Source organism: Anoplopoma fimbria, chromosome 20 (genome assembly GCF_027596085.1).
Source record: "Anoplopoma fimbria isolate UVic2021 breed Golden Eagle Sablefish chromosome 20, Afim_UVic_2022, whole genome shotgun sequence".
In the NCBI taxonomy this organism is placed as follows: domain Eukaryota; kingdom Metazoa; phylum Chordata; class Actinopteri; order Perciformes; family Anoplopomatidae; genus Anoplopoma; species Anoplopoma fimbria.
In genome coordinates, this window is record NC_072468.1 from 1,341,227 (window position 1) to 1,367,793 (window position 26,567).

The 26,567-nt window shown below is 41.6% G+C and overlaps 1 protein-coding gene across 1 annotated transcript in view; it reads left to right on the top strand.

Annotated features, from left to right (window-relative positions):
- Positions 1 to 3,624: 3,624 nt before the first annotated feature.
- Positions 3,625 to 26,567, top strand: part of fhod3b (formin homology 2 domain containing 3b) — an 81,102-nt gene continuing 58,159 nt past the window's right edge. Inside the window, exons 1-3 of the mRNA XM_054621842.1 lie at positions 3,625 to 3,789; positions 10,071 to 10,177; positions 16,191 to 16,255. Of these exons, the coding sequence (XP_054477817.1) occupies positions 3,625 to 3,789; positions 10,071 to 10,177; positions 16,191 to 16,255 (337 nt within the window). The remainder of the gene's footprint in view (positions 3,790 to 10,070; positions 10,178 to 16,190; positions 16,256 to 26,567) is intronic.

Sequence of the window (26,567 nt, forward strand, 5' to 3'; positions counted from 1 at the left end):
AGAGGATGTGAGGGTGTAAGGACAGAGGATGTGAGGGTCTAAGGACAGAGGGTGTAAGGACAGAGGATGTGAGGGTCTAAGGACAGAGGATGTGAGGGTCTAAGGACAGAGGATGTGAGGGTGTAAGGACAGAGGATGTGAGGGTCTAAGGACAGAGGAGGTGAGGGTGTAAGGACAGAGGATGTGAGGGTCTAAGGACAGAGGATGTGAGGGTCTAAGGACAGAGGATGTGAGGGTCTAAGGACAGAGGATGTGAGGGTCTAAGGACAGAGGATGTGAGGGTCTAAGGACAGAGGAGGTGAGGGTCTAAGGACAGAGGATGTGAGGGTGTAAGGACAGAGGATGTGAGGGTCTAAGGACAGAGGAGGTGAGGGTCTAAGGACAGAGGATGTGAGGGTCTAAGGACAGAGGATGTGAGGGTCTAAGGACAGAGGATGTGAGGGTGTAAGGACAGAGGATGTGAGGGTCTAAGGACAGAGGATGTGAGGGTATAAGGACAGAGGATGTGAGGGAAGGACAGAGGATGTGAGGGTGTAAGGACAGAGGATGTGAGGGTGTAAGGACAGAGGATGTGAGGGTCTAAGGACAGAGGATGTGAGGGTGTAAGGACAGAGGATGTGAGGGTCTAAGGACAGAGGATGTGAGGGTGTAAGGACAGAGGATGTGAGGGTCTAAGGACAGAGGATGTGAGGGAAGGACAGAGGATGTGAGGGTCTAAGGACAGAGGATGTGAGGGTCTAAGGACAGAGGAGGTGAGGGTCTAAGGACAGAGGAGGTGAGGGTCTAAGGACAGAGGATGTGAGGGTCTAAGGACAGAGGATGTGAGGGTCTAAGGACAGAGGATGTGAGGGTGTAAGGACAGAGGATGTGAGGGTCTAAGGACAGAGGATGTGAGGGTCTAAGGACAGAGGATGTGAGGGTCTAAGGACAGAGGATGTGAGGGTGTAAGGACAGAGGATGTGAGGGTATAAGGACAGAGGATGTGAGGGTCTAAGGACAGAGGATGTGAGGGTCTAAGGACAGAGGATGTGAGGGTATAAGGACAGAGGATGTGAGGGTGTAAGGACAGAGGATGTGAGGGTGTAAGGACAGAGGAGGTGAGGGTCTAAGGACAGAGGATGTGAGGACAGAGGATGTGAGGGTGTAAGGACAGAGGATGTGAGGGTGTAAGGACAGAGGAGGTGAGGACAGAGGATGTGAGGGTCTAAGGACAGAGGATGTGAGGGTCTAAGGACAGAGGATGTGAGGGTCTAAGGACAGAGGATGTGAGGGTCTAAGGACAGAGGATGTGAGGACAGAGGATGTGAGGGTGTAAGGACAGAGGATGTGAGGGTCTAAGGACAGAGGAGGTGAGGGTCTAAGGACAGAGGATGTGAGGGTGTAAGGACAGAGGATGTGAGGGTGTAAGGACAGAGGAGGTGAGGGTGTAAGGACAGAGGATGTGAGGGTGTAAGGACAGAGGATGTGAGGGTGTAAGGACAGAGGATGTGAGGGTGTAAGGACAGAGGATGTGAGGGTGTAAGGACAGAGGAGGTGAGGGTCTAAGGACAGAGGATGTGAGGGTCTAAGGACAGAGGATGTGAGGGTCTAAGGACAGAGGAGGTGAGGGTGTAAGGACAGAGGATGTGAGGGTGTAAGGACAGAGGAGGTGAGGGTGTAAGGACAGAGGATGTGAGGGTGTAAGGACAGAGGAGGTGAGGGTCTAAGGACAGAGGATGTGAGGGTTTAAGGACAGAGGGTGTGAGGGTCTAAGGACAGAGGATGTGAGGGAAGGACAGAGGATGTGAGGGTGTAAGGACAGAGGATGTGAGGGTCTAAGGACAGAGGATGTGAGGGAAGGACAGAGGATGTGAGGGTCTAAGGACAGAGGATGTGAGGGAAGGACAGAGGAGGTGAGGGTGTAAGGACAGAGGAGGTGAGGGTCTAAGGACAGAGGATGTGAGGGTCTAAGGACAGAGGATGTGAGGGTCTAAGGACAGAGGAGGTGAGGGTCTAAGGACAGAGGATGTGAGGGTCTAAGGACAGAGGATGTGAGGGAAGGACAGAGGAGGTGAGGGTGTAAGGACAGAGGATGTGAGGGTCTAAGGACAGAGGAGGTGAGGGTCTAAGGACAGAGGATGTGAGGGTGTAAGGACAGAGGATGTGAGGGTCTAAGGACAGAGGATGTGAGGGTGTAAGGACAGAGGATGTGAGGGTCTAAGGACAGAGGATGTGAGGGTCTAAGGACAGAGGATGTGAGGGTGTAAGGACAGAGGATGTGAGGGTCTAAGGACAGAGGATGTGAGGGTCTAAGGACAGAGGATGTGAGGGTGTAAGGACAGAGGATGTGAGGGTCTAAGGACAGAGGATGTGAGGGTCTAAGGACAGAGGATGTGAGGGTCTAAGGACAGAGGATGTGAGGGAAGGACAGAGGATGTGAGGGTCTAAGGACAGAGGATGTGAGGGTCTAAGGACAGAGGATGTGAGGGTGTAAGGACAGAGGATGTGAGGGTCTAAGGACAGAGGAGGTGAGGGTCTAAGGACAGAGGATGTGAGGGAAGGACAGAGGATGTGAGGGTGTAAGGACAGAGGACGTGAGGGTCTAAGGACAGAGGATGTGAGGGTGTAAGGACAGAGGACGTGAGGGTCTAAGGACAGAGGATGTGAGGGTAAGGACAGAGGATGTGAGGGTCTAAGGACAGAGGATGTGAGGGTCTAAGGACAGAGGATGTGAGGGTCTAAGGACAGAGGATGTGAGGGTGTAAGGACAGAGGAGGTGAGGGGGTAAGGACAGAGGATGTGAGGGTGTAAGGACAGAGGATGTGAGGGTGTAAGGACAGAGGATGTGAGGGTGTAAGGACAGAGGATGTGAGGGTCTAAGGACAGAGGATGTGAGGGTGTAAGGACAGAGGATGTGAGGGTCTAAGGACAGAGGATGTGAGGGTGTAAGGACAGAGGATGTGAGGGTATAAGGACAGAGGATGTGAGGGTGTAAGGACAGAGGATGTGAGGGTGTAAGGACAGAGGATGTGAGGGTGTAAGGACAGAGGATGTGAGGGTATAAGGACAGAGGATGTGAGGGTGTAAGGACAGAGGAGGTGAGGGTCTAAGGACAGAGGATGTGAGGGTCTAAGGACAGAGGATGTGAGGGTGTAAGGACAGAGGATGTGAGGGTGTAAGGACAGAGGATGTGAGGGTGTAAGGACCCTCTGAGGCACATTTGTAATTTGTGATTCTGGGCTCTACAAAATAAACTGAATTGAATTGAATTTTTTTTGTTTGTGTACTTCTCATACTGGCCGCTAGATGTCGCCATTACGCCTGTAACATGAGCCGGGTCTGCTGTGTCCTTCTGGCAGAGTCTAAGCTTGAGAGGAGGAACCGCTTCCCATCGCTCACAGACCAGTGCAGCAGTCCCGTCCGCAGTCTGCACCTCCAAACGCCCGCAATGCCCTTGGATACTGACCCTGGATCTTTACTCCTGGACTGCTGCGTTCACTGTCCTGATCCTCTGCGAATGGAGAAGGTCCAAGGATAACAGAGGGTGCAGGATTGTGCTGCTGCAGAAGACCTGTCTGTCTGTCAGAGGCTGTGGTGTCGCATCCACTATTTCCATTCTCCAAACTCGCCTTGCATGGATACATCATGACTACGTTTATATGCAGGGTGCAGTTCTTAGATGATACTGATCCATTTAACAGCACCAACTTCCCAGAGCCCACCAGGCCACCTCTGTACACATTCAGGGAAGATATTCCTCTGATAAATCAGATTGCTGGAGTCCACCGGCTGCTAAAAGCCCCGCAGAAGGTATGCAGTATACTTCTTTATCTCTTGATGATGTTTGTGTTCATGTCTCTTTAAATAAGCTCAGAAAAAAACACCTACACAATCCTAAATTAATTATTAGCTTGGACCTGGGGTTACTACTAAACAAACCTTATGGACTGTTTATAGAGCCAGGTACTGATGGAGCATCAGCATGCTTTACACAGTTATAACATGCACAGTGTCAGTAAGATAGGCTTATAATATGACAATATGGAGTATCCTGTTGGCAGTAAGTGATGTTGGAGTTATTTAGACACCCATTATTTGGTGGAGAAGCAGGGATCTATTAATGTTTACCTCAACCACAACACCAATCCCCTCAGTTTGACCTGTTGTATTATTATCCATTAGATACGTTCAGAGAGATCGTTTAAATCTTTGAACAGTTTTGTTCCAGTTATTTGGGGAAATAGAAAGGAAACAAAAAGGGAAACAGATAATGCATCGGTGTCATACTCAAAATATCAATTATCAATGTTTGTTCTTTTTTAACCTTCTATCAACTTTCAATTGGGTGTCTCCTGGCTCAACTATGAGCTTGGAGTCTATGTAGAAAACAACTTCTGCTATTGTCTCTACAAAGCCCCAAATATAGAAGGGGAGTCAAATGCCAAGTTGGTCAGTTGTTGAGGGATCGGAGAGGGTAATTCCTCATCCTGATTGTCCTAAATCGGGGGATTTCTATTTTCAACCATCTGATCACAACGTAATTTCTGAATCTGTGTGGAAACACAACACATTTTGATTTGGCATCTTGCCTTCATGGAATATTCTCTTATTTCCTCCGTCGGAAGCAAAATGTGTTTTGCAGTACCTCTACCTTGTTGTGTTTGGTCAGCTGCATTATGTCTGTTTTGGTTGCAAAAGTTGGCCTTCCCAAATTGCACAACTGCACAGCCAGTTTAAAGCAGCTCAAAACAACTGAATGTTCCTCTTTGGTATGGTGTTAGTTGCCCTGTTTAGGTTTCCTAAAGAAATCCAGTGACAAATAATGTAAACCTGAAGCCCATTTTCAATTATTTTTCTTTGAGCGGCCTCTATATCTTTTGAGACATGCCAGTTTCTGTGCATCCAAACACATACCTAGAGGCCTCATCTACTGACCTTCAAATTTAAACAAAGCAAAAGGGCCATAGGATCTGAGATTGAGTCTTTTATTAAGCATTCATCTTAGTCTGGTTGGGAAGTCATGTAAATAGAAAGTTAATTAGGGTCTTTCTTCATTCTGTCAGATCAATGGTACTCCATCTTGTTTGAGTGGAGCTGGTAAGATAAGTCACGGAAGCCTCAGGATGCTGTGGATCACCACAAGCCTGGCTCTCATTCTGCAGCCCCCTCACTCTGACCAGCAGGATGGGGATGAGAACTCTTTCCACTGTTTGAGAGAGGAGAGGGAAGCGGGCAGAATTAAAAACACAAACAAAGAGCTGATGTACTTTGCACAGTCGACTGGTCTCAGTTTAGCAGCAGGCCAGCTGGACCACAAACGAGACAGAGAGGGAGTACCAGCGGTAGGCTCAGCAGCGCTGGGTTAGTGAGATTTGGTCACATGGGCATCTGTGGGCAGCAGTGGGTGGGTGAGGTGGATGACAAGACTGTGTGACCACACTGAGTTCTCTGATTCAGACCCTGAAAAGTTTGAGGATGTGACTTTGACGTGACCCTGTAAATGTACATGCATGGGGCAGCAAATCTGTTGTCTTTGAGCTCCGTCTCTATGGTGCAGCTCAATCCGGTATAAATAGCACGCTGCTAACACATGGTGTCGAGGGAGTCAAAACAGCTAGCATATGCTGTCTCTGGGCTGTTCCTGTCAGTTTCAGTCTGCAGTCTCAAGAGGGCTGATCTGTATGTGTGTGTGAGTGTGTTTTGTTTATACATGTGTGTTGCATTGGTTTTGTGCATTGGATGGCACATGGGCTATGCAGCTGTTCAAAGTCAAACATCAATTATGATTAACTGTTTGTGAGGTTTAAACATCAAAAGACATTACGACCAAGGATTACGTTTTATAGCAACGAGGATTCAAACCATAAATGCCTGTTGTCTAGCAACAACAGATTTGTCAGGACAGCAGACAAACTTTGAAGTCAGTTTTTCATCCCGTTGCCTTCCAGAACTTTAATGCCAATTAAAACATCAAACTTTTCTGTTTCTTCTGTGAATAGAAAGTATGATGAGTCATCACCTGTCTCAGCCTGTCTATTCTGTCATAAATAATGCATTCTCCTCGTCAGATGACAAATGACCATGCTCCTTCAAAATTAATCCTGATCTGCTTGTAATGTCATCGTAAATCAATAGATCAATAGTCCTTCACATGCTTTCTTCTCTGTCAATGTTTTGTAGTTTGTGGCCTTGATGCCGGGCATCTGATTGCAAAGCAGTGTTCAAGGGAGGGAAAATGTGGTCTTGGAGAATGGACTCTCTCACGTTACAGATTTCAATTTCTGGGCCACATTTTTCTTGCAAAAAAAAAAAATCACATCTTCCCATAATGAGAAGTTATGTTAAATGCTGTAAAATACAGGTTCCTCCTTCATGCCTGTCAGAGCTCCTTTGAATTATTTTACACATTGTTATGCAGAGTTGAGGTTTTGCTGGTCTCTGCATTTTGTGAAGGGTTGTCTCAGCAGAGGGCTCCTTTCAGAAGAATGCAGCATCGGTGGACAGACTCATCATCTGCATGCTTGACCGAGGATTACTGTTGTGGTTTCTCTTTCATGCATTAAGCGTGTTTTAATGGGTTTTAAATCACTTGCCTTCACAGAAAGGCCACAAATACCATCTCCACCTTTATCAAACAAACTTTAACCGTTAAGTGTAATCCATCTTGTTTGATTTAGAGCCCGGTGCAGATACCAGATAAAAATGTGTAAGATTAGCTAACCCGGGGTTAGCATTTGTAAAACTATGTAAAAAGCAATGTTGTTAGGCTATTGAGTTTCCAATGTGCAACTCGCACACAGTATACGTTTTTGCATTCCAAAGAAATTTGGAGTGAGATAGCAGTTTTAAATTGGAAATTGCATGGTGTTTATTTTTAGCTCTGTCTGTCTTAACTGCCTCCATGGTCAGTGGACCACAGTATGGAGGTTGAAGGGAGAGGCCAGACCTCAGTGTGTGAGCAGAGCACTTGTGGTTACCTTTTTGGACTTGGCCATCACAGGCCACTGTGGGTTCAAGTCCTAGGCGGGGGACAGCTACGAAAGCCTCTGCTACTGATAATCTGGTAGCACTGTTTCCTGGATTAAGGGCCATTTGTGAATCAACCTGGCACGGTTTTACATGGCAAGACTTGTGATCAGTAATCCAGGTTGATTATACAATGAAAACCTGAAGGGACACTGCTAAGATAATGGAAATATGAATACATGGATGAGTAGATGGAGGTACAGATGGGGACTGATTAATGGCAGACTTGCATAGTTCACTTTGACTTTTCAGCGTTTGGTCTGCGAGTCAAAACCTCAGTGGGGAAAGGCATTTCATCCTTCCACAGCTAATTACTGGTTACGGCTGCAAATTCAACCCAATGTTTTGTCTATTTCAGGTTGTGATACAGAGCGTAAGGCTTAAAGTGAACAAACATTTTTTCCCCTTGTATACAATTAACGAACGGTGCTTAAAGTCAAATTCAAGGAATAGGAAATGTAAAAATAGTTCAAAATATACTGTAATAATAAGTCGGATTTCTTCGAGAGTGAGAGCATATGCTCTCAATTCATAAAAATGTTTTTGCATATCTTTTCCTCTGTATTATAAGGAGTATATTTTCTGCTTGCAGAGGCAGCAACAGAGATTTATTTTGAATTAACATAAAAAGAAGAAGTGAATAGTTAGAATAAGCAGTGATGGAGAACACCTTGAAGAGACCAACTAAAGATTAATGAATAGAAATCTTAAACTTTAATTTAAACTTTTAAACCTAAAATTAAAATGATTGTGTGTTTTGTTTATTTTTAAACTTTAGCAACATTGTTTTTCTGAAACTTCCATGCTAATAAAGCCACATTGAAATAAAAAAAATATATATATTACCGATTAACACCCATATATGACAAATGAAAAAAACAAAATAACAAGGCAACATCAAGCAAGTGAAACATTGTTGAATGAATAACCATATTAATCCATGAACATTTTGGACATTTAGGACAGCCGCTCTTTTGATTTAGACGTTAAAGTGTAAAATAACAACGCTTTCTTGGTTTGGTTCAGTGCCACATTATGTAGGGCTCAGCCGCTGGTCAGAATAACTTAATTTATGTGTGCTACATTTCATATTAATGTCACACTCATTATTTTTAATAATGTCATTAATAATGTTTAAAGGCATGTCAGTCCACCGGCATAAAAATAGTGAGCCTAACTTTGTTCCTCATGCCTGGATTTCCAGTCCGTCCAGGATCTGTCCTTTAATCCATAGAAGCCCTTGCCTCCCTCCTCTACTTGTGTACAGTTTAGCTTTGTTTGTTTGACCGCCTCTCTACCTTTCTCTTTATCTGTGTCTCTTTTTATCTGTCAGTCCGCCTAACTGCAAGAACATCAACAACGATCTAACTAACTGAAGCTCATCACTGTCTTAGATGCAACAGGATTTACTGAGCAGCTACAAGTTTTCTCTGTATGTTTACTGCATAGGCCTTGTGCTTCGACTCTTATCTGGTCTCTCAAAACGAAGATGTTCAGCCTTATAATCTGCCCAACTATTATATTACCGTTAATCATTTGGTTTACCATGCATGGAAAACAGACAAGACAGCTCATAGTGAGGGAGTTGGAGAAAGAGTTATCCTAACCAACCACATGTTTTGTTTTACTTCTCAAATATGACACAGTCCTTGAGTGCTGTAGTTCAGTAATACAAATACAGTGGCTTAACAGATCAAAGCCATCAGACCCATAATGTCTTTCCCAGCCCTTTCCCTTCACGTTAAATTAAGTTACTGTCATATGTGGGGAGAAATTGAACTGCATCAGACCTGGCAATAACCACTCTAATTTAAAAATCACATGTTACATATATGTTTGGATGCGTTGCTCTTCTTTTAAGAGAAAATAATCTAGCAAACTGTTTTTGGGATGGGTAAATAGTTTTTTTTGCAAGTGTATCATAGCCTTTGCTATCTTACAAAGCCCTCAATGTGAGCTGACAAGAGAAGACAAATGTTCTTTGTGCTCAGCATATTTTCAGGACTGTACAGTATGAGGTTGTTTTAGATACCCTGGCTGCTGATGGAGCAGAGCAGTGCCACTCTCCTCACTTCAGTCATATGTTTGCCCTCCAGTAATGGTATTTGTTTTCCCTTCCTCTGCTTCACTGTTGGAGCCGCTGTCCTGTAGAGCTGACAGACTCTGAATATAAATAGGTTAATATCTCCAATTTTGGAGGTCAGCCAGACAAGTGAACAGACACAGGACTAATTCCTCATCTCCTTGACCACAGTCAGCTGTTGACAACCAATCAAGACCAGACAAATCAAACCTCCTCTGCAGAAATCCTCTTGTGTGAGGATAGTTTATCAGACAGGAGAGCAGACAGATAAGAGGCACCAGACTGCCAAGCTGCTCCAAATCTGCACGATTTCTCTCCAACCTTGCCCTGCTTGTCATTGTAGAGTGCTGACTGGAACTGATAAAATACCTTTCTATGGTCCACAGAAGACTAGACATAAACCTCAAATGCACCGTGCGTTTGCCCATCGACCCATGAAAAAGATCAAAGTTGTTTTGTTTTGAATACGACCATAACTCAAACTATAACTGTCGACATGAGCAGTATTGTTGTTGCGACAGAAGTTATTATTTATAGAATCAAAGCCTTACCTCATCGTGATTGTTATGCATATGGTTATAAACTAATATTTAGCCCATAAAATAGACTTTCAACACTGTCATCCTTCTGTTTCACAGGAGCAGCAAACCAACCTTTCCAGAGCAATAATGTCTAGATAGATTGTCTCCCTTGCAGTTTTGGAAAGGTTTACTTATTTTGATATCATACATGGACATGGTTGTAACAAGTCATTGAGTCTCCAAAACGACCTTATTTTACCTTGTTTAGCTAAGATGTAGGTTCTGGACTGATCAGATAGGAGCAGTATTTGGCTCTCAGCCTCAACAAACCATAAACTCATAAATCTACTGCAGTACTTACTCAATGTGTAGCATTCTTTACATGTGTAAAGTGTAAATGACATGATCTCTAGAGGGTTGAAGACAGACCAGTATTTAACTTTGTCTCCTTCCTGATCTAGCCTGATGACTGTGCCCTTCAGCTGTCCCATAATGGAAGCTACCTGGACTTGGAGTCTACCCTGGCGGAGCAGAGAGATGAACTGGAGGGATTTCAGGAGGAAGGAGGGTAAGATAACGATCACCCCTGTCTCTGACCCTCTCTCGCTTAACTTTTCCTTCACTCTCACCAAACTACAAAAGCAAACAATTGCATGTACACAATATGCTGAAATGAAAAACATTCTCCGTCACTGAAATAAAGTGCGTCATATATTCTAGTGCACTATCTGGCACTGCAGGTTGATAATAGTCATGTTACTATATATATATATAAATGTATTATCCAAGAGTTACTCACCTGGAAGTTTTTTTAATTACAACATTCAGACTTTTAAAAACACCCAACATATTTATCTGCCTTAAAAGCCAGACATCATCAATATACTTTTTATAGAGACACATAAACGTTTAGGCGAGAAAAAAGGCCAATGATACAGTCTTTATTTAAATCCTGGATATGGGGATACATATAAGTATCCTGCTTGCTATATTATTTTGCCAATTTGATTATATTAGAGTGATTTGAATCATAATGATACCCATTTTGTTGCAGGAAGAATTAGTTAAATAATCCCTTTTCCGGCCCTCATCTGATTGAGGTCTCCCGCTCAAAAGCTGCTCTCAGGAGGTGCTTGAGTCTGATGAAGAAACGAGGGGGACAGGCTTTACCTCATCTTTGGGACTTTTTGTTTTAGAGGTTTCCCAGCGCTTTGGGATTCCAGGGGAAAAATAAGTTTAGATTTATAATTAGTATAATTAACTTGACAAATTCATCTGTGAAACAGGCACCAAATATCTCAACAATCTCATTACAGGATATGTCTTTTATAGATTATAGTATTTGTTCTATTAAGGAAAAAAAGCACATTTTTATACATAGGTTCTGCTGATCTTAGTCGTATAAATGAATTTTTTTTTTTATCAGTTCTGTGTTGGTATCATTAGTGCCCTTTTGTGATACAGACTCAATGTCAAGGAGTTTCCATGGCATTCATCCATTCATGTCTCTTAAAATACCTGGCCTCCCTGGCCCGGTGAGAGAAGTGATGTAATCTAAACCACTTAGGAGCTACAGACGCGTCTCATGAGTAATTGCCCTCGTCTCAATTGAATGTTACATCAGTGCTCTCATTAGAAGTGGCCAAACTACAGTTGTACACCAAACACCATATAACTTTCAGCTTCTAATTTAGCTGCATTGTTTCCTGGTAATATGAAGTTAAACGAGGCTTTGTCCTGACATCACTCCTAGACCTGGATGAAGAAGAGAAAGGTTTAAAATTGTGTTAGTTTCATTTCTGTTTCATACATGTTCTTTGGCCAGTTACTTTATTGACTCCATATGTTTTTTCATGTACTGTGGAGTATGTTGATATATCATTCATGTGCCGCCCACTTTAGATGATCATGAACCAAAGGTTGGCATGAGAGCTCCTGGCCGGCTGGACCGCAAACATGTATGGATTTATTTGTCTAACTTGGAATTCATAAGCTGCTCTCTGGCTCTGTGTTTCTATTGGACGATGAGCGTGCCGTCCTTTCCCAGTTCCATCTGAAATTGTTAGGAGCTTATGGGGGCTATTGAGAGCTGTGAGGTTAAAGTGGTCCACTTCTTCTCTCGTCGAAGACAGAGCCTGCCAGGTCCTGTGTAGTGCCAGCTGGCAGAGGCTGGTATGGATGTGTGTCATTAAACCCACACAGTGTTGTCTGAGGAGGCTGGGGGTGAAGGTGGTTAGCCAATTATTTTGTAAAAAAATAGGGCAGTTCTGCTCTCTGGCTTTTTATGGTGCTGATGTGCCCAGGATTACATCCCCCACTGCTCAGGGTTGTTGATTTGATGATTATTGAGCTAATAAATGGTCTGATGAGGCATTTCACCTTTACTTGTTTCATTTTACTTTTGTTTTCACCCTTCTTTTATACTGCAAATCTGTCAACAGCAGTCTCCAACTTAAAACATTAAACATACAAAAAAGAATTTGAGTATTTCCTAGTTTTTGTCTGAGTTTTACAAGTTGATATCAAAAATAACACTGTTGACATAACTCCAGTTCAAGAGAAAAATGTTGGATTAATTTAAGCCCAGACACTACCTTTGGAAAGAGAATAGTGCTATATTCATATACTGCCTGAGTTCCTGATAATTTGCCATTGAATCCATCTGTAATTGATATTAATGACAGGTTACATTCCTGAGGCGCCTGTGTCATACCAAGTGTCTTTACAAACAGATTAAAGTATGATCCTCTGACAGCGCGCTGCAGAGCCAGGAGATATCCATGTCACGGGAGCTTAAGGGCCATAATCACTTCCACACCGTGTTTGAAGCTCAGCTATAGGCGATTGTGACTCATAAATCCCCTGTTGCATCTCTGATACAGTCTCACTTAGTTATAAACTTACCATATAGCCCAGGCATGTGCTCAGACATATCTGCAGACTATAAGGTAGTCAGTGTGTCATTTAGCTTTCTCGCTGTGATAAATTGATTGACCTCGCACACACAATTTCCTGTATTTGTAGCCCTGGGCCGAGATGGAGTATGGGGGACGTAGTTAGGATCAGATGGCCCGTCATTTATAGCCCTTGAATATTTTTGTGGATTACATGGATTGTGGAATGAGATCCTGTTATAGCATTTCAGTGGAACTTGCTAGGGGTCTTATGTTGAAGGAAAAATGTTACTGTATGTAGAACTCATATGTTATGCGTTGGGCTTGATGTCATTTTTGCTCCAATATGTGACATTGATTTGCAGATGATTAGTAAAGTTGTGAATCCTCATGGACTTATTCCCCGGCTTGTCTTGAGAAGATAACATGAAGTGCTGTTACAATTGTCATAATTGATTCAGCATGTGAAATGTGTAGCTGACCTACAGCACAGAAGAAGACACTTTTTTTTAGCATTCCACTGCCCTGGTACATATAAAGCACATCTGAAAGCCAGCAGTTTTTTGCTGAATATGCCTTTCTTTGTTTTATTGAGTGTTCGTGATGTGTTCAACAACCAGTTAGAAGTCAAGCCTATTAAAATCCAGTTGTTCTTGCCTCAACTATTCAGAGTTTCTGATCATTTTGTTTCATCTCTCTTAGGACAGCTCCGTTTCCAATATTGAAATTTTTTCTGACCCACTTGGACATTGTTTGGAAGACACTCACACAGCATACCAGATTTTCATTGTAGGAGAATAAAAGTGCATTTATAAACGAGAGGAATCGACAAACACAGTACAGCTTAAACTTCAAGGAGGGAAATCAGATACCAGTTGCCCCTTCTGTGATTGTGTAGCAGTTTACGGGTCTTATTGACTTGAATAGAACAGCTTGGTGATTGTTCAGTGTGTAAGTGGTTGCGTGTGCATGTCTTGAGTGTGAAGCTTGGTCAACGGTTAGTGAAGCAGGACTGTAGATAGATTTTTAAACCTCATTACCCCCCCTGGCTCACCCAGACTCTGCGGGTCCCTCTGTAGACACTGATGCAGAAGTCTCTCTAGCAGGGGTGTTCATCAAAAAGTGCTGAGTCAGTCAACCTTCGTGGGGCCTTCTTGTCTGGCATTAATTGGTCTTCGAGGAGAGGTTCTGGCTTTACTGTATTCAAAGAATGTGTGTTCACCTTTTGTGGGTACACAGCAGTGACGGGAGATTGCAGATGACTAGAGAAGAAAATAATATGGGGTATCTAATTGGCAGGTAAAGTTGTCATGTTTCCACAACTGCATTCCTGTTTGCAACTTTGATAGGCAAAGTGATGATGATGAATAGCAGATTTATGCTATTAGGTAAAAAGATTTATAGTGCACTGCCTCTTTTAATGTACAGAATGAATAGAAATGGCCATATGTTTTCATTTAATCCTTTATAAAGCCATCTCGTTTAGAACAATTGCTTTGGGTAATGGTCAAGAAGTTAGACGTAAGTAAGAAGTAATTGTTTTGGGTAATGGTCAAGTTTGTTCATTTCATGAGATTATTAAGAATGGTCATGGCTATTCAAATGGTAGCAACAAAGGTATTTCAGGAGCATGATGTTGCACATGATGAATCAGATTTAATATGCGCTTGGCTTGAGTTGATTATACAGTAAGACCACTAGAAGAAACCAGAACATTCTGGCACATAAAACCAAAAGGGGACCAGGGAATTTAGTAGGTATTATATCCAACCATGTAGCCAATATGTTATTCAGCTGACATTCTTTATAGTTATGATTATTTCTCTAACTTGTGGGCTCCACCCTTTACATGCCTGCAGTACTGTCTGAAAGAGTGTCCAATTTTCATGTTTAATTGGTGAGTGGGGGTTCCGAAAACCTCACTCATATACCATGCATGTTTGTTTAATTTGATAATGAGAATGTTGGCCTGTGAAGCCTCAGGTCTTGGTTAAGCATGGGGATACTGTTGCAGCTGAGCAGAGAGAAAGCAGACTTTCATGACAAAATGGATCTGGTTACCCGTTTGCCTCAACAGCATCACAGAGGATTAAGTTCCTGTTTGCCGTCTCATCTCACCACTGAAGGTCCATGTTGACAGATGTTGCTCCTGTGTCACCTCTGCTCATTGCTGGATAATATATTTGATAAATAGTGATAATATACAGTTTTCCTCCGCAATGTAGTCTGCTTGTGTGTCAGTGTAGTCTCCTACTAACTGATTAAGGCAAGAAAGATGTCACTATGTGTTTCTGGATTGGTTATGCAGTAATTCTGCTTGTTTGTGGTGAGGCAGCAGTATGATCTGCCCTCTGTGCTGATCGGCTTTTTCTCTCTGTGTCAGACCCACTGCTGCATGATTGTCACTAAGAGTAACAGTCTGTTGTTGGCGTTGTGCCAATCTGAACAATCACACAGCCATTGTGCAGGTGGCATAAAAGCCTATTTGTCAGATAGCCGAATTAGGAGGGGGGGTGTTGTGCAGCTCTACCTGCTGTGCTCTTGTCCACAGTTGTGTCTTCTGGGTTTGTTGTGTGCTTCTTTAGCTAGCCGAGGGGTCGAAGGCACAATCTGTGATCCAAGATGGAAACAAAAGGGTGGCCCCCCCATCACCAAAATTCAAAACATGGGATTGAAATGTCCTTTCTCTGTCAGATTAATTGAGACGACACAACATCTGAGTCATTATCTTCCTCTAATAGGTTATAGGTTTGTTCACATTTGAGACGCAAACACAGGCAGGTATGAATTATGACCGACTGAAAAACACGTAAAGGATAGGTCTGATAGTAATCTGTATTTTTCTAACTGCCGATCTCCTTTATTGTCCAAAAGTCACAGTGTTGCTCTAGGTTACTTGTTTCTTCATAACTTGAACATGACCAATGGGGTTTAGTTTTTGTCATTTCCACATACACTGTCCTACTGACATACACCCGTTAACGCAGCAATATAGTCATTACAATCCACTGCTGAATGCAGTCACCAAAAATTCACTATTTCATCTTTTAGAATAGCATTATTAATTATTTTCATGCAAACCATTGCCACTAAGATAAACATAGAATAATGCCTGCCTTATACTTTAAAATGGCAAATTTTACACCAAACATTATACACAAATTCGAGCCAATGTTTCTAAGTAGCCAAATTATCCTTTGTATGACTACAAACTACACTGCCCTCACATTCACTTTTACGATTGAATAGAATTGGGGTGCATTGTTGTTGTCTTTGTTTTGGATTGTCATTCAGACATTGTAAGCAGTTGACAGGACGGTGATGGGGTTTTGACATATATCTCCATTAACCCACAGGGAGGAGTTGACCTCTTAGCTGCTCCCGTCCTTCATTTTCACCTTTGGAGACCTTTCCCCTGTTCTGTTCCACAACCTGTTCGCTTTGTGTTCAAACTGCAAATATTGAAGGGTTTTGATGAAGACTGAATGGTATAATTTGTCATCGTTTTGCACCTTTGCACAGTAGCTACTTGGCTATATTTTTTGTTGAGCACTTGCTTGCCTCTGGCATATTGAAGGCTGCCTTAGATTAGATCGACAAAAGCACACATACATTTAAATAATCACACTTGTCTCAATTTCCTGTAACAATTCACTTTCTCTCTGTTTGTCTTTTTTTTCTTCACAGGAGGGGCAAGAAACACAGCGTCATTCTTCGGACACAGCTGTCTGTCAGAGTTCATGCCTGCATTGGTGAGTAATAAACTGTACTGTCATCTAAGATGTTCATTTGTCATGTCTAACTTTATGATGGTCAATTTGTCTTTCTCCGACTATGTAACCAGTGAGGTAAAGCTTTAATTACCTCTATTACCAGTGGATTGTTTTATTGAGGTCCTTGCTTAACTTGCACAGTGGCAGTTTTGGGAAATAGCCTAGAATTTTAATTTGAGTGAGAATTAACAGCATTTTAACAACACTCTGAGAAACAGACCACTGGCACGGAGCAAAGCCTGAAAAACATTTTATGTTTTTTGGAGTTGCTGTGTTCTGTCACTTTGTTTTATTGGGCCTCCTGGTGTCTGTGAGTAATGTGAGGGAACGAACACAAAGAGCTGAGTGAAAACATATGCAAACATGCACATGGCATGCTTGTGAACACATGCACACACACACACACACACACACACACACACACACACACACACACACACACACACACACACACACACACACACACACACACACACACACACACACACACGTGCCTGCACACACACAATGTGCTTATCAGAGGTTGGGTTTTGATTGAACTGAGGATGCTAACTGCCTCAGTACTCGGATACAGATTTTGATTTCTGTAAATCTTTCTGGTGAGATGTAACTGATAAATAGGTTTTAATTGTTTTGCCTCCTTGTTGACTGCGCATATAATGTAAGCAACTGATACACAAGCCCTTTTAAAGTAATTTCTAATTGACTTGTAGGGTTTGTTAGAATAGAGCACTATGGCTGTCAGTAGCAGAACGTGGAGAGCACGATTCCTTCACAAAGACACACAGTGCCTCTTCTACAGAGTAAAAATAACCCAATGCCTGGAAAAGCTATTAGGCTGTAAATTGTCAGATTTTAAATTGGGCTGTATTTCTCTATTGCAGTAGAAGTAAACTAAAGACCCAGACATTTTTCATTTGAATGAAATCACTCTGAGAGCTATCTCTGATAGTCATCTATCATTATTTATTCTAGCTGCTGATGCATGATGTGCAATGGAAAGGTTTGGAACCATTCTTCTTTTATCGAGATTGTTCTGTAATGAAAGCTCATTAAACTATTGGTGAGATTAAAGAGGATAAGAATAACTGATAAAGAACTTTATTAGGTCTAGTAAGCACAGATTGTTCACAAAGCGGATTTCTCTTTGATGTTCTTGACACTGTAACTGATACTGATAGAGTGAATCAGCAAAAGATTCATTCTATTGATGGCCAGCCCGCTGATCGGCTAGCTTTAACCAGGAAATTATAGCCAGCTGTATGATTTTTTGTTGTTGTTGTCCTTTTGCCTTAATGACATGACAAAAGCAGCCAGATGATGCTTTGGCTCATATTCAAACACGGGCGGTAAGGACTCACCATGTGAGCTAATGGGGCTTTCCAAGCCAGCTTTATGCTAGTTAGCTAGCCAGTTTGCTAATTCCACAATGCTTTAATGCTACACTGGTAACATAAAATAAGTTGTCACTCATCTGGCGATAGCAGTTTGCTTTCCTTTGCTTTGATAAGAGTGTATTTACATTTCTCTGTGCTTTGGACCACTCCACTGGTTACTGCAAAACATCAACTCAGTAAGACCACAACTTGGTGTAAGTAGATTTAGTTAATGCAGAAGATAGTCCACTACAACAGTCACCGTGGCAACAGTACACATAAAAATGGCTGCTGCTCTGACCATCCTGCTACTTTGATTTGAACGGAAATGTCAGTTTTACTCCAATTCTATTTCTGAGTTGCTGTTGTTAATAATATTGTTGGGAGATGCTCCCTGATTTTATAACCCTGGATCCCTAAATTTCCAATCCCATGTTTAACATGGCTGAACCCTGTCCGCACACTACTCTGAACTGGCTTCACCTCATTGTCTCCTCCCCCTGGTGCTTTGCTTAGCTTAGTGGAGCCTGTGGAGTGGCAGACAGACTTGCTGCTCTTCTCTAAGTGGATGATGACCCTCTTTCTCTCTAAGTTGACAGCCACCTGTTGCCCTTTCCTTAGTCTCCCTCAGTGACAGCCCGCGTGGCTTGCTGATTTATTTCCTCCAGGCGAGGTTGTCCCCGTTACTGTTAACGTGTCCAGACATTTGATCCTAATTTTATCTGACTAGAGGGCTTACCTCGTTGCCCATGAGTGCAGAATTACTGGGTGATTTTCCCGCTCTGCACAGGGGATAATTCCTTAGCCTTCCAAAGACAAATGACATGGTATTCTTTAGGCTGTGCACTTGCTCTGTATTAAAGGATTGAGCATTTCCCTGCTGTCAGCTCATAAAGGCCAAAATGTCCCCAAAGATGAGCCCTTATATTATCAGTATTTTTACAAAAATGTTTAGCTGGCAGTCGCCATACTTGTACGTTTTATCAATAATGACAAGATGTTATGTATTGAAAAAAGCCTGTTATAAAATAGTGCCTTTAGAGAATAGCAAAATGTACAGAGGCATCAGAGCTGCTTTAACACAGTGAATTTTCAGAATCTCTGGAAATCCCATAAAAAATGCTCTATTTGTTTCAGTCTGACAAGCTTGAACTAATTGCACCCCTCTTGTGTTAGCTTAGGCCAAAGAGTACGTATTTCCACATTTCCCGTGCTGTTTGGATGTAATTTGTTTAATGTCCCATTTTGAAAATATCCTCACTTAAAATTGGGTGCTAAGTTAAACATAAAGACATTTCCCTTATAACCCACTCCATTAACATGAGTGATGAGTTGGTTACAATCACGTATGTAATCTCTGTCATGTAGCACTATTATGTGGTTTTCCCATTGCATGTATTTGAAGGTTTAATTAAGAAGTACATAACTTTGTTTATGTCATCGGGTTTTGGGTGTTTCTCCAAATTTACACATCACAGGGCTGGCTTTCAGTTTGCTTGTGTGTCTGTGTGTGTGTGTGCATGTGTCCTGAGCCACAGCAAGATCTAATCCAGGCTTTCCTAATCATGGTCATCAGCTGTCGCATACATATGGCTCTTATGGACCAGGCAGAAATCTATGCATCAGAGTCGGTGCAGGAAGAAAAGTGCTCACCCAAAGGGCTAATGGTTTATTAAAGTGCTGTGTACCAGACTTCCTCTGGCACAGTGATTTGTTTTCATCCCACAGTGAAGCAGTCCAGGCTCTTTGTGTACTAAAAGTGCAGGTCAGGCACCATACAAATGTTTATCTCTGGGGGCTCTGCAGAGTGTAGTGTCATTACTATGAAGCTCCTTGGATATTTGTCTGTATGCATGCTGTATACATTACTCAAATTATGCTTCAGTCCTTTGGTTGAGAAAAAAGAAAATTACTTTTAAATGGATGTGTTTCTGCATTTAGAAGACGAGTAATGGTGATGGTTTGATCTTTGTTTATATTTGTTTGACCAGCCTTGGATTTAGAAAATGAACTCAACTCATCCCTCTCTGCGTGTTAGAAGTGGCCACAGCCTTTATAAACGGTTGGGCTGTTATTGTTGTCGGTGGACTAGATGTGGTAGCCAGGGCCTGATTAAAGCAGTCCTGTGCTTATTTTAGTCTTGTCTGCAAGCAAGTAAGTCCTCTTTTTTATATGCCTTTTTGTTTCTAAGGCTGCCCAAGTTGCCATGATGTGATGGTATGGATAATTTCAAGACAGGAAAAGAGACAGAGAGAGACCAAAGGGCGGGTGTTTAAATGGTTAAAAGTTAAGAATTGACAAATGTCACATATGTTTTGTAATCAACAGCAGCTCTTGCAAAATAAATAAAATCAAACAAGCTTTTCTTGAGTTCATACAGATGTCCAGTGAGACGCTTCTCCTCTGGCAATTAATGACATTTATGCAATGCTAGGCTAACATTTGATGTGGCAAATCTCCTCCTCCAGAAAACCATCTTGAACTGTGTCAAAGTTATCCAAAACATTTTATATGGAGCCTGTTCTACATCACCCACAAATCACAGAGAAAAAATATATTTTTTGTTTGTCTACGACAAATAGTTATCATTCACAAACGTATAAATCATACATTTGAAACCCAAAATGAGTTGGTGTTCCCCTTTTAAGAGCAGGTTCATCTGTCACCACATTGATTTCGGCTGAGGAGTGACAGCTGTAATAAGAGGTGACACATTCTTAGTGGATTTTCTGCCTTGTCTTTTACAACCTCTTATAATCCGGGCTCAGGACATGATTCATTGTGACTGCTGTTGGCTTGTGTTTTTTTTTTTTGCGCTATAATTTTGTGAGATTGGTAGTTTTGATCTTCAGGTTGACAACTGAAAACAACTGCGGTCGTTAAGATGGAAGACAATGAGCAGTAAATACTACGATTATCCCTCTGAAAACCGTGTTGGAGAATGAGTTTCCTGGCGGCTAACAGCTTAACAACTTAGTTGCATGGAAATGTACCCTGTTAAGTGTGAGACATTCAATGTTTGTTTATGTAATTAGTGTATTATCATGTGGGTGTGTGTGTGTGTATGGTGTGTACTCAATGTGTGTGTAATATGTCAACACATTAACTTAAGAGGATAACATCACCTGCGGGTTATCGTGGTACTCTCAACCACAGTGTCTGTCTTTTCCACACACTCTGCCAGATCTGTACAAAGCCATCCGCAGTTTTGTGAATACACATAAAAAACAATTTGAGTCGTTAACTTGCCTAGTAAAAAGAAGAACAGCTTGAAATGCCTGCTATCATTTTGTAAAGAGTCAAGATAGTTACCCAAGGTTATGGCTCATACCCAGTTCTCTGCATCAGTTAAGAATGATTCTGGGAAAATGTGAAAAACTCTGATAATACATTTATTTGACATTATTATCTGGTTATTACTATCTGTATGAACACTCTGTCACACAATGCACCTCTGAAATTGGAGAACCTAATGAGAATCCTCAGTGCAGCAACACAGTTCAGAGTCACATTAAAGCAATCAAATCAGATTTCTAGTCATGTTTTTTCGAATGGAGAGTGACAAGCAAGCAAGGACTAATTAAGAACATGCATATCACGTGGCACCCATGAGACACAGCGGAAGATCAAATTGCCTCTTTGACTTCCAATAAAGAGACCCCCAAAATGGGATCATGGACTAAGAGTCACCCCAGGAGGCCAACCTAAACAACACTGTGCCAAATAAGAGAAATCCGAGGCAGCAAACATTTCAGGAAGAGAAGCGTAGTGGAGCGGGTCTTGCTTTTTCAAATCACAGCTGATAGCAAAGCTGGATCAGTGTTTGATGGTATCACTCACCTCACACTTTCCCCCGTTCTGTTTTTATATACTCTCTGTTTGGCCGTGAGCCCAACAACCCCATGCAGGGAGATAACAATGTCATTCATAAGCAACAGTAAAGGACAATGTTTCCCCTAATTTTGTTCCTGTGCCCTCACAACTAAAATGCAAAGTTTTCCATTTATTTCGTAGGTTTAGAGCTAATGCTTCACATACTGTACATGTTTGTATACTACTACAACATGAATTCTTGCAAGCACACTCATATGCTCACGTTCACATGCACGCACTCATGCAAAGGCATGCACATATTAAGAAACCATCTGGTTCCAGTTGTAAGGCCCCTCAGTGCTGCTCCTCACCCGTCCAAATAAGAAGAGAACTGTCTACATTTCCATCCGAGAGGGGAGTATTTTTTTTTTTTCTTGCTGTGTTTACAGGATAGAGGGAGAAGTGTGAGCATGCAACCTGAATAGTGGACACAACTGTATTCCTGTGAATAACAAGGGGTCCTATAGCCGCCCAATTGAGTTTCAGTGCAGTAAATAAAGTACGAGTCAAACTCATTAGAAAAAATGTATGATTGGTTCAAAATTGGTTTAACCTACATTTTACAGTAAGCTCATAACAAAATATCGTTTTTCAAAGCCGCCCATGGTGACATATGAGTTGAAACGCTAAGAGTGGATTCCATGTGAACCAGACCACTGTGGGCTTTACCACTGCTGTGAGACTGGATCAGTCCTTGTTGAAGTGGACAGGTGTGTAACCTCAGAGGCCACAGACTTTAAACAGCTGACTGCTCGAAGGAAGGACAATTTGGTAGGAATCTGAGTTTGTTTTTATTAAAACCAACATTTATTTGATGTCTGCAGAGAACTGTTTATTGTGTATTTACTCAGGGGTCTATGATGGTTTAGAGCTGAGGTTTGAGGTGCCTCTTCACAGCCGGTGTTTGTCCTCTCTGTGTATCCTTCATGGAGAGAAGACAGAGAAGAGCAGACTGAGAGAACACATGAATGAAGTTCTTTTCATTCATATCAAAGATTTTACTTAGTGACCCATTTAAATGCCATTGTGTTTAATATGTTTTGGAATGCAACTAACAATTATTTTCTTCAATTATTCTGGCGATTGTTTTAATGATTAATTAATTCATTGTTTGGTCTTTAAAATCAATCATCAGAACATTCTAATATTTTGTGTTGATCAAATAACCAATTTATTCACTAATTGTTTCAGCGCTAAACTAGTTGTTAGTTTTGCCTGTTATGCTCTTCTAAATGTGCTTCTATACAATATGTCTAATATCAACTATCTCTGAACTTTTAGCAGAGTTTCAGTGTGTAATTCATCATCTTTGTCATATTTGACTTTGGGGTCTGCGGTTATACTATATGGGCATTTAAGTGCCAGTATCAACTAGAAAAAACCCTTACCTTTAACTCAGTACCCCTTTGGCCTTCAGCCAAATCACGGTGTGTCATGAAATTCCATTTCACATCCTCTCTCACATGTCATGCAGGCTCCTTTTCTTTTACTTTAGCTTTGATGTCAATGTCTTTGTAAGGAAACGTCTCTTTCCCTCTGCGCATCTATCAAGAAAATATGAGAAATACTGAAGAGAACCAAAACATCTCATATCTTCTCTGTTTGTCGTTACAGTAACTGTCACTCATCCAATGTTCTATGACACAGCTCTGTTATTTCTTCTCGCACCTTGGATCAAGTAGTGTTGCCACAGCTGGCTAGCTTTGAATCGTGTATAATGGCTGTTTTGCTTTGAAGGAGGATTTATTGGATTTTTCTGTCACGTTTTGGAGATCAATTTAGCCTTTGAGCTGACATCAGCTGGAAAAGTAAAGATTGACATGACTTGTTTAGGGAATATGAGAGTTACTTTTGCACAGCTTTATTTTTGCAGTGTGTAAATTGGACACTGGACTGTTGTGCTCACTCTTGACTGGTAGAGGAACTTTTTTCATGTCATTGTTTTTGTGTGGACACAATTGTGGTAGCTTTCAAGCTCTCCTTGCTGTGTGTCTCTATTTTTCACTAAATTAAAGACATTGGGACGGTTGTATCCCTGTGTCTTCCACCTCTTTCTGCTTTTGCATCCTCCTTCTGACTAGCTTCCTATTCCTAGGCCACATAAGATGATGTAGTCAGAGGAAACTTGCAGATTTTGTTTCTATTTTATCAGGTAAACAGTAGCTGCTTCAAATCATGTTTTGAGACAGATTAACAATGCCCTTTTTTAATCTCTCTATGACTCCATTCCGTGCTGTAGCTCTGGCTTCCCATGCTTCACATTGTGTTGTTGTGACTGGCTGGGCGTCAACAGAATTTTCAGGCACATTCATCATTCACCACTGGCAAAGGTAGAAAGAGTGTGGCGATTTGTGGTGATGTGTTAATGATTTGAGAGCCGTACTCGTGTTCTAGTTCACAACAGTGTAGCCACCCAGAGGGGAGGCATGATAAACAGCTGTGGAATGATTATGGATATTGTAGACTATATTGTGATCCACTGTAAATATTAGCTAGGTCATCAGGTATCTGTTTCTTTTTATCAGCTTCAAACATGTTCAAGGCCAAGTAAAAACTACAGTTGTTATTTTTAGAGCTAATGTAAGCTCAAGTCTAGGGCAGAAGTGGGATGAGTAATATTTATATTGTGGCCTTTAATGAAACATGATAGCCTTTTCACTGTCATTTAATCTTTTTTCACCTTCTGCAAACATTGAGGTAAGGGAGTTATTCAGGCTGGAAAAAAAACTAGAGCATTAAATGCAGTTGATACTGATAAAACAGCAACAAGAAGTTAAGAAAAACAGATATTAAGACTTTAATATATAAGTCTTTGCAAACACAAATGGAGACAGCTGTCTGTAGCGGGGCAATTAAAAGTTTACACCAACTCAACGTGCATTTTATGCAATCAAAATCACAAAGGTAGGCGTAGTGTTCTCCCTTGGCTTTTAATTAACAGTGCAACTGAAGCTGAAAAACTCGATCCTTCCACTTCTATTCCAGACGGAATTGGAGATTGGAGAGCCCAATTGAAATAAAGAGCTCAAGCACCAGGAGAATCTCCTCTTGCAGCCCACCCATGGCTCTGAAGGGGACCACTTAGAGTGGCCGTAGCAGGAGAAGATTGGTCAACCTTTGTTATGTTCTTTGAAGCAGAAGAAAGGAGCCATACAGTAGATAGGGAAAAAAGAGAAGAGGCCTCAATGCCTTGTGTGAATGTCGGCAAAGAGCCTACTTAATCGGTTCAGGCATGTCGGGCAGTTTGGATGACTATCTGAAACTGAGTTTACATGAAACGCATGTCACACACTGTATGAAGTGTCTTACCAATGCAGAACACTCAAGCAAAGCATATGAACGTGTGAATTTAGGGAACAATTTATCACTAATGGCATAGCTGGAGCTGAGGGGATTTGCAAGTGGAGAACGTTCCTAAATTCAACAAAGAATTGTCAAATTCTGTGGTGAAAAATTCATTACTAATTACATTTAAACAAGCAGCTTACCCAATCTTACCCCGTGGTGGGAGTAAAAGAAACATTGTCTGCTTCTGCTTAGTCTGGGTTATAAAGAGGGGTGAAAATCTCTATTGGTATAAACCAAAAGTGATGTGTCCTGAAGTTGTGAGGAAAGCGAGTCATGTTTACATCATTGTTGTGGTTAAAGCTAAATCTCATCTTTCAGTGAATATGTCAGACATTGTTTTGATCCATTCAGATCTTTTCATATGTGTTGTATGGTGGTTTTCTCAGTGGTCACTTAAGGATCATTGAACACACAAAGCGCTAAAATGTTTTGCTTAGACCTCTTGTTTATAAGATAAAAGCCTGTGTATAAGCCTTTAATCTCTGTGTTTGGAAATGTGAAAAATGCTTGAATCTCTCCCAGTGTCTGGACCTCAGAATTCAATGACATCAGTGGCTGTTCTCTGTGCTTGTTCTCCGATGAATGCCTTTTGTATTAGCGAGGTTCAACACAAAGCTAAGAGAGGCAGTATTGGGTTTCATTCAGTTTTTACCATTCACACACATAAATACTAAGTACAGGGGTTGGACACAACATACAAACATCTGTTCAATAAGTTGGGGTTAGCGAGTTAATAGGGCTACCTTTTGAATATCATGCAATTCAAAAATTAGGTTTTACAAAAGTAGAATCCTATTGTACAAGTTTTATTATTTTCACTCCCATAACTGTTAAAAACATGAATGAGATTATGTAAAAAATCAAAAGTAAATTTGCATATGCAACTGCATGTGCTCCCTAGCCCTGCCTCCAAGGCGATTTGGCCTCAGAAACTGTAAACTAATTGAAATGGTCACGTGTAAGATTTTTAGAGCCTGTTCTCTAAGAGGAGGAGGAATTACAAGTTGATGCTCAGTGACAATGATAAATGGGCAAGTAATGAGATTTAAGGCCAAGTCACAAATTCTAACAAGCTATTTTAAGACATAGACCAAATTTGAGAAAATCAAAGGACAGAATCAGGTCCAGAGTGTCTGCTGGCAATCATCAAACATGATGTTTGATGTGTAATGGATAAGGCAATCTACATGAGTAACTTTTTACTTTTCTTTCAAGAGATGCAGGGAGTGCAGAATCCATTCATAGCCTTTATGCAGTATACCAATTGCGACATTATGCGGCAAATATGGCGAGAAATAGTTACACAAATGCTTTAATTTAGTTTGGCTACTTCATGCAAAAAATGCAATCACATGTGTCATCATGAACCACATATATGCCCCAGACTCCCTTCTAACTTTCCACTCCTGCAGCTGAGCTCAGCCTACCGTGGCAGGCAACAGGAGCAGCTGTGTTGGAACGGATTCATGGAGGACGGAGAGTATGGTTTCTTCTGTTCATCTGTTTAAGGAAAGAGAAACATAAGACCACTAGATTCAGAGAAACATCAGGCTGTCATCGTTAGGCATGTGAACTTATTAAAGCATTATCACTTTTAGTATACAGTGGCTGTCGAGCCAAAACTTTGTAACTGACACAACATTGCTGTCTAAGCGTGCTAATTCTGTGCACACACCTGCTTTCTGACAACTGTC